Source organism: Nestor notabilis, unplaced genomic scaffold (genome assembly GCF_000696875.1).
Source record: "Nestor notabilis isolate BGI_N333 unplaced genomic scaffold, ASM69687v1 scaffold35112, whole genome shotgun sequence".
Taxonomy (NCBI): Eukaryota; Metazoa; Chordata; class Aves; order Psittaciformes; family Psittacidae; genus Nestor; species Nestor notabilis.
This window is the reverse complement of record NW_009920294.1, coordinates 10976-19701: the sequence shown is the minus strand read 5'-3', so window position 1 is coordinate 19701 and position 8726 is coordinate 10976. Positions and strand designations below refer to the sequence as shown.

Sequence of the window (8726 nt, the reverse complement as noted above, 5' to 3'; positions counted from 1 at the left end):
TGCCTTGCTCTCCTCCTTCTCGCCCCGTCCTCCGAAATCCACCCGTGCTCCCCTTGCCTTGCACCTTATTCGTTCCTGAGAGCTCCCCCTCCCTGCTTTCCAGGGGAGCGGGCAGCTGCGGGGCGCAGAAAGTGGTGCAAACCGGGTAGGGGGAATTGCCGGGGGACGGAGACCGTGGTGAGTTTTTATTGGTGTTTATCAATGGGAAACCAGTGGAAAACTAGCGCAGAGATTATCAAGACAAAGTGTCAGGTAGCGCTGTATGAGAAAATAGGCATCCTTTCTTGCTGGAAGATTTTCCTGTTCACTGCAGACTATGTGCAGTTTTGTTAGTCGGTATTAAAACGGTGATGATGATAATACCTGAAAAATCTGCTTATTGTTGCAGATGGGCTAGAAAGCGAGGGGAGAGCCTTTATGTAATTAATTGCTCGAGTTGTTTCAGAAGCACTGCTTCTAACTTCAGTGGGTTTGCGGACAGAAACAGCCCTTTGATAAAGCCTGTCCTTCCCTTGCTCGTTCTTTACCCTCAGCTCCGCATTTGTGTTGTGGAGATGGGGGGAGGCAGCGTTGCTTGTTTGTTTTAAATCTAGATTAATGCCGGGGTTTTAATACAAACATGAACCTGTCTTCAGGAGTTGACATCACTGAGGAATCAGCCAATTGGTTGACGTTTAACCAACCTTCTTTTTACACATAAACCCCATCAAAGAGTTGTTTACACTAATGTTCTTTTGAAATGCAAATCCAGAATGCCAACAGACTGAAACTCAATTTAGATTAATGTAATTACCTGCAATACACAAATGAGACTATACTATTTAATAGCCTTCACTTAAACCTTTTTAGAAGATCAGAAAGACTCCTATTGTTGAAGTTTAGTACTACAACAATTAAAAGATGCCTCTTTGTATTTTCGTATTGCCTTTTTGCAGAAGCTTGTGGTTCTGCTTTGGTACTCCAAAATGAAAATACCTGAAATAATTACAACTCACATGGAAAAAAAATAACAATGTTGTTATGCGTTAGGTGTGCATCTCATAGGGAGATTTTTGGTTTTGCCTCTTTCTTCTAAGAGATAATTTTTCTGCAGAAAAATAATCGTCTCTCTTGTTTTAGGCTTTAAAGAAGTCAATGCTCCAACCATTACCCCACCTCGCAACCAGCCCAAAAGATCCAAAAAACGCCATGCAAATTTAACGTTGGATAAAATGATGGAAAAATTCCTTCAGCAGAGCGTGGATACAGAAGAGAAATTTTACAGATATGAAGAGCAGAGGCTCAAAATTGAGGACAAACGTCGGGAAGCTGAGCATGCTCGAGAGCTCCAGATGTTACAGATGTTGGGACAGATGTTGGCAGGAATTTCTTCTACGGTATCACAAAGGTCACAATCTATACCAGCGAGTCCACCTCAGAGGACGAACCATCGTTCGTATGGGGATAACTTTAATTATAATGCTATGACAGCAGCACTTTCTCCACCGATAGGTACTTCCTTCTATAGCATAAATAAAAGCTAGGTTTTTTTAAACTTCTGTGTGAAAGCCCTGGTAGTAAGTAGCTCTTGAAAATAAAAGCTAATTGGAATTACTTAATACTGCGGTGAAGGTGTCTGTCTGATGGAAAACGAAATCAAAACGTCATTCGTACCATTGTACTGATTATTTAATATAGATATGTTAGTTATAACGAGTTTTAATGAGTGAAATCACACCTTTTGAACCCTGTAAACATCAGGGACTTCTTTCCACATTCATGGCTCTGAAAATTGAAGTTAGAAAAAGTTTTCTGTATAAAAGGCCAGTAGCAGATGCTTGCTGAAAACTCTTCGGAAACATTAGGTACCTTGTAGCGGAAATTCTGCTGTTGTTGAAGTTACCAGGTTTAACCCAGTATATGAAGTTAAGGCTGTGCATGTGTGGTTTTAGCATTGGAAGAAGAGTGGAGTTTTGCCTACACTGAAGTAAATCAAATGTTAAAATCCATCTTCTTCTAAAATAAATTTTGTTAAATCAATTCTGAATCATATCTTCTAATTGAACATCATATTATTGTAACAGGTGTAATATAAGATGGAAGTACTGGTATATATTTTTCTTCTATACCAGTTCATTTATAAATTCTTCGGGCATCTGAACTTATTTTAAAGAAAAAGGTGAAGCAGTAACTCTGGAATTGGTGTTTATGCAGACTTTTGCTTCTATACCTTGTGCATGGGCCAGAAGCTGATAATCTGATATTAGCGTTTATTAATGGACTTCTCGGGATCTGTGGCTCCGTCACGTTTATCTTTATTATAGTCTCTTTATATGTAGAAGCAGACTGCATGGGAGGAGGAAAATGGGGATACACTGTTAGTGTTGAAACCAGAGTCAGCTTGGGGCTTGGTGGTTGTAGCCTGCTGTATGGAAATTAAGCAAGTCTTGTGCTGTTTTAATTCTGAATTTCACACTGCTTGGAGTGAAAAAGCATGATTTGAAAAGAAAAAGAAAACACCCAGCCTCAGTGCTGAGTAATAATCCAGCATGCCATATCCTGAAGGGCATCCTCTGGTTCCCAAGAGGATCTTTGAGCCTTTTCTTTTTCTTTCCCTGTAAAATGCACTGGGGACTGGATGGTTAGGCCTGTTGAGGGTTTAGGCTGACTGACTTTGCTATGTTTCTTCTTGACTAGGTAGTTGGTCTGTAGCATTCCTTGATGGCAGTAGACTTTCATAGATAGATTGTGGCATACATGTGGATTCTGTGTTTTAAATGTTGTTTTTACTTTATAAGGGAACCTAAAGTGCTTTAGAAAATCCCCAAGGAAGTCATTTGAGGTTCTAGACTGCGGTGATGGTGCCTACAGGGCCTTACTATTACTTCTGAAAGTTGTTTTGCTGAAATATTTTCGTTATCTGTTAAGACATGAATTTCAAGTTAAGTTTTTCTTGCTGGATTTTGTCATATAGGTGTACAACCATATTATACTATGCAAAAACACATTATGTATTTTTAACTGTAGCAAGATTAACTTGGGATTCTAATCTTCTAATTGGTCAAGGTGTGACAAAGTGTTTAAAATAAAATGTGAAAATAATGCTTCAGGCCGCAGATCTTTTAAGGAATTAAGATTTCAGTTGTTTATAGCTAAATATGCCTTAGAGTAGGTAAGAGTGGGGCTCTATTAAGAATTGCTTTTTGCATAATTCTCTATTTTCTTCCCATTTATTGTGCAATCACTTTATATTTGCATGTAAAAAAGCAGCAACAAAGAAACAGAGGACCTTGACACTGCACTTTAAGAGTTACAAGCTGTAGGATAAGCCTATTTCTTGTGTGGTTGAAAACCAGTGAGTCTATGAAGTGTGGCCTGCTGAATTTTAGAGCGATTTAAGGAATATAATCTGCCTGATTTCCAGAGGAGATGAGCGTTTTGTTCTCCTCTGGGTCACTGTAGTGCTATTTTGGCCATAATCCAAAACAGGCTGGGTTGGTTGGTTGGGGTTTTTTTTTTTCCCTTTTCTTCTATGTACCCCCTCTCCGCCCCCTTTTTTTTTTACTCAGCCAGGAGTAGTTGTCGTTATTGAATACTACAGAATTTTATTTCTGAAGATTAGCATGTCTGGTTTAGGTTTAGATTCTGTGCAAAATAGAGAAAATGATGCTTTGTGCTGGTAGCTCACAGATGCAGAGTTGTCTTGTTTACTACTTTTTTTACCCATTATTATGTCCAGTAGTTCAGGAACAGGTCCATCTGTCCATCCTCTCTGTCCCCCGTTCTGATTTTGGAGTTGCAGGGTGAGATTACTAAGTTTTATACAGCTGAAAATAAGGAGTATAGTGGGAGTTATTTTTTACTATATAGCAGTTTCTTGAAAGCTTTTTAGAAGATGTGTGAAAAAGAAAGCACAGCTACGGTCTAGGACAGTAATGTTCAAATAAACTGCTGTTCTCAGTAGAATTGTGCAGTTAGTGAAGAGCTTTGTTGATATACAAGAACTTACTCTTTTAGTGTATTTACTGCTATTTATAGTTAATACGTTGTTAAAAGTATTGATCTTCGGATTTGTCTTTTGTTAGGTAAATGGTTTAATTCTCTTTAGCCGTAACTGTTGAAACACCTTTTCTTTCTGGATTTTTGTAGTCTTTTGAAGCAGTAGTTGGAGTATATAGGCTTCTGAGTGTGCAGTTGTTTTAATGTGTAGCTTGACGTGTGGCTTTGCATCAGAGATCTGCAGTTGTATGATAGCTAAAACTCTCTGTGATATTTGTAATGTTTACATCTAGAGCGTTGGATTATAGTTTTGAGGAAAGACTTTCATTATGCTTTGTAAGCACCTGTCAAAATAAAAAAGCGGTGAGATAGACCCTGATTCTGCTCATAGTTGGAAGTCTTTAAGGGGAAGGAAAAAATAAGGTAGGGTGTATGTTTAAAATGTGGTTATAGTTGCTCTGTGCTTGCCCTGTGTCTGGATGTGTTTAGTCCTTCATAAGTGTACTTATTTCAGTCGAGCTTAATTATGGAAGTGATTTCAGGCTGAACTAAGAAGATATTTCTAGTTACAACATGTTCATGTAACTATTCTGGGCTGTTGTTTCTTTCTGTACCTGAGCCCTAAATTAGGACTGTGAGCAGTCAGCGGGAATATTCTCTGCATCAGACCCTAAATTAATTTTTGAAATGTTCACCTTCCCTAGTTACTTATTGTTTTAAAGGCCTTTAAGTGAAGCATTTGGTTTTTAGAAGTATGTCTTTGAGTGATTTTATTAGTGTGTATGAGTGCTTTAAAGAAATGCTGATGGTAGTTTAAGAAAGAACTTTCTTACAAGTAACAATTATTTTCTTCTTTTCAGTTATAGAGAGATCTTTTTCACTGCACAGAACACACTCTCTAAAGGATATGGAGAATATTTTTCAACTGGTGCGCAATGTTATCCCTCCCCTAACAGGGAAAAGGCATAAAGGTCAAGATGGACGTATAGGCATTGTTGGAGGATGTCAAGAGTAAGTTAAACAGAAATTTGGGGGTTATTTCTGAGAGAGTTTGAGGATGTCATAGGTACTTGTGGAAGCCATTCGAACTCACCTTACGTTTAAAACATGAGTATATTCCAGGGAGCTTTGTTAATCAATTGTGACCATGCATTCTTGCAAAAGAACATGTTTCCCTGTGTTGTGTTGCAAATTTTTGATAATGAATGTGGTCGAAGCTTATAATGCTGTTTGTTTCCGTGTCTACCTTCTCCATCTTTCTTGTCCACCAGACTCTCTCTGCTTTCAGTGTTAGTCTTTTCCCACTGCATGATGAAGTTCTAGAGTAGAGTAAGACAGCATTACATCTTTTGTTGTTGTTGTTATATATATTTTGGTATCTTGAGAACTTGGTCTCTTAAATCAGGAGTAGAAAATTCTCTTACTGTGCCCTTTTGATAAATTGTGGTAGTTACTAGGTTCTGTCATTACTTTGTTTTATGTTCTGGAGTGATGAAAATAGCGTGTTACAGGGGAAAAAGAGATACAGCATGAATCAGTTAAATGCTGTACTGACCTAGAAATAAACTAAGCTCTATTCTTTTCTTGGCCACATTCAGTAATCTGCACAGTACTTTGAATGAGCTATTACACCTTCCTGTTTTTCATTTTTCCCTTTTGAAATAGAGATGGCATCTTTCTTCTGTAAGAGAGATCTGCTGTTGGACATCTGCCATTAATAAACATTCTGTAAAGAGCACACAGGTGCTGTCTTACAGCTGAATTGATTAGCCAGGAGTTAGTTTTCCTGTTGGTCTAATGCACTTAAGTTCTTGCCTCTTGGCAGAGGTAAGCACCTATGGAGGGTGATTCTGTCTGTATCTCTCTCTTCAGTCTTCATAAAGAGGATTTAGGGCAACTGGAATCACAGTTTAGGCACTTTAGTTAAGCATCTAAAACCAGATGAGATTGATCCGGGTCACAGATCCTCGATTTGGCTTGCAAACAGTGTTCCACTCTTGTTTTGTTTTTTTAGTCTCTAAACTTTTCAGCTGTCTGTCTGAGAAAAGTTTGCTTTTTTTATGGTGTGATCTTTATAAATATTTCTCTGAAAGTATCTGCTGGCCATGGTGAAGTCCTGCACTTTCCCAATTGGAGCACTGTTTCAGATTAGCTTCAGTATAGAAAGATTTTATCTTTCACAGCAAACAAAAGAGAAAGCTTCTTTTATAAGCTTGCTGTTGAATTTGAGACTTCATTATGGCAGGATAGATTATTTAATGTCATGACTATGTTTCCTAACCTAAATTGTATTTCATTCTAGATACACTGGAGCACCGTATTTTGCTGCGATTACAGCTCTCAAAGTGGTACGTGTTCTTCTATACCATCATTTATGTTAGCTAAGTGCCATCTTTTTAAAAGCATTTGTTCTGTGTTGCACATGACATCTGAGTTTTTAAAGGTCTTCTATTTAACAAAGAAAATCCTTACTCCTGGATTTATAGAAATACTTTGCAAATAGGTCATTTTCTATGTTTTCTGTAATGTTTTCTCTATATAAGATGAAGTTAGATATATGTCAAAAAATGGAAAATTTCAAAGGCAGAATTATTTTATCAGAGACCTGGATAGGAAATTTCAAAACTTGATGAAATATTTTCCTCAAAATTATATATAAAAAATAAAATAACTTCAGGTTAATGTTTAAAGTTATGTTTTCAGTGCTGTGGTCAGTTCATCGGAATGTTTGTCTGGATTTTTTTCTGTGATGAATGAAGTAATTTTCTATTTAAACTTACAGCTTTAGGATAGTAAAATTCTTACTGTAACTCTAAAGATTGTTGAATTTCATATAAGTTTTAGTAGCACGTTTTATTTGCATTATAATATTCAGTATTTTCTAAGTTTGGGGTTTTTTCCCCCCAGAAGTGTGAGCTTCTTTATTTTAATGACATATTTACTGAATACAAATATATTCACTGTAGGCTACCTAAATACAGTGGTGATTATGCAAATGTAAACAAATCATGCTCACACAGTACATACACTTTTCAGTACTGTCTATATAGAGTGTCATTACTTGCAGTTCACTGTCCGTGTTTTTCTTCTTGAAGATCTGTTTCAATAAGTAGGTAACCAATCCAAGTATTTCTCACTCCACCTCTTCCTCCTCCCCCAGGATGCTGTCCCTTCAGGATTTCGAATTGAAATTATATTAGTTAATGATCTTATAGAAGATAAAAGGCCATTGTTCACTATGTGCAAAGACAGTATCATATCAGGATGTCCCCTGTTGAAGTCACTTGGTCTCAGGTCATTATATCTGCATTGCTTAGCAGCTTGAAATGTTAAATGTGTAGTAGTAAAGCAGAGGAGACACTTTCTTAACCTTGGGAAATTTCAATATGCAAGACACATACAAGATGAGGCTTTCTAGTCACTGCTTACACAATTTTTATGTGTGTGTCTGATTATTTGACTTGATAACAGAAACTTCAGGCTAAACTCCTCAGCTTTAATATTTATTTAACTTGCGCAGTGTTGTTGAAAGTGTGCCAGCCTTTATCTTGGATGGATTTGGACCATTGAGTAAAAATGGTAGGACTGGAAATGCACTCATAGATCGCTATAGCTATATTTTGCAAATATATTACAGTGTTATTTTTCCTCTCTAATGTAGATTGTCTTTTGTTCAGCTGTGTTCTTTTGCCTTTCCTCTTAATTTATGTGTGACATTTTAGTCTTTGCTCATCTGCAAATGAGAAATATTTCTCAAGTGAGTAAAGATTTGAGGTCTGTGTTTTCAGTCATCCTGTTGGTGAGAGGCAGAAAAAAATATACATTGGAAGTTAGATAAAAAAAAAAAATTCTGTAAAACATTGCACGGTAGTCTAAGCCAAAATAGAAAAAAAAAAAAAAGAAAAGTTTTCTTTAACTACAGAGAAGTAAGAATTCAGGTGAATTATTCACTGAGTAAACTTTGGAATGATAAAGTTACTATTAAGTGTTAATTTGATAATTCTGTTTGTAAATTTTCTTTTTTAGGGTGCAGATTTGTCCCATGTGTTTTGTACCAAAGATGCAGCAACAGTAATCAAATCATATAGTCCAGAGCTGATTGTTCATCCAGTTCTGTAAGTGACTTATCTTTTGTTTAAATGAGAAAGTTAGGATTACTAGTTTGAACATTTCAGTCTGACAGTTGACAGGTTTGTGTTCTTTGTTTTTCTGAGTTACAGGATGGGTGCGATAGAGATGACAAAAACTCCTGGGTTCTTCCTTTCATTACAAACAGATATTTAATATAGAACAATCAGATGTGAATTCTTTTCATTACTATCAAAATACAATCTTTTAAAAAGCAAAGATCTTGCTATTATTTGCTGACATGTGTTCTGTGATTGTAATGCATTTAACTGTGAAAGGTAGGAAAATCCAGAAGTAGGAATCACTAAAAGTCAGCATTTTAGAACCTGCATTTAAAAAGCAAATAGAGCATGTTCTTTTGCTTCTTCAATCCTAATAGTATTTATCAGCAGTGTATCTTTTTTCCTCTCATTAGTGTGTGTATAGTCATTTATGCAGAATTACTGAGCAAGAGAGATGCTGGTTCTTGTTTTTCTTCATAAGTATGTTGCATTAGATACACACCCATTCCTGGGAATAAATGGATGTTCTCAAATTATATTAAATACGAGACTTGTTAACAAGAAGATGAAAAGTTTAATAAGCAAGTGTCAGCGTGTGCTTCCCTGAATTTCTGTTCT

At 36.6% G+C, this 8726-nt stretch overlaps 1 protein-coding gene across 1 annotated transcript; it reads left to right on the top strand.

The window, feature by feature from the left end:
- Positions 1-1156: 1156 nt before the first annotated feature.
- LOC104402663 (ATP-dependent (S)-NAD(P)H-hydrate dehydratase-like) lies at positions 1157-8097 on the top strand. The gene is made up of 4 exons (XM_010010603.1): positions 1157-1491; positions 4839-4989; positions 6281-6326; positions 8005-8097. The coding sequence occupies exons 1-4, from the start codon at positions 1212-1214 to the stop codon at positions 8095-8097; spliced, it is 570 nt and encodes a 189-aa protein (XP_010008905.1). The 5' UTR covers positions 1157-1211.
- The last annotated feature ends 629 nt before the right edge of the window (positions 8098-8726 follow it).

What these genes read in the sequence shown, in the direction of transcription:
- LOC104402663 (XM_010010603.1), top strand. Translation starts at nt 1,212, where the DNA reads ATGATGGAAAAATTCCTTCAGCAGAGCGTGGATACAGAAGAGAAATTT. An exon ending in ATTGTTGGAGGATGTCAAGA is followed by an intron (nt 4,990 to 6,280) that starts GTAAGTTAAACA and finishes ATTTCATTCTAG; the next exon opens with ATACACTGGAGCACCGTATT. An exon ending in CGATTACAGCTCTCAAAGTG is followed by an intron (nt 6,327 to 8,004) that starts GTACGTGTTCTT and finishes TTTCTTTTTTAG; the next exon opens with GGTGCAGATTTGTCCCATGT.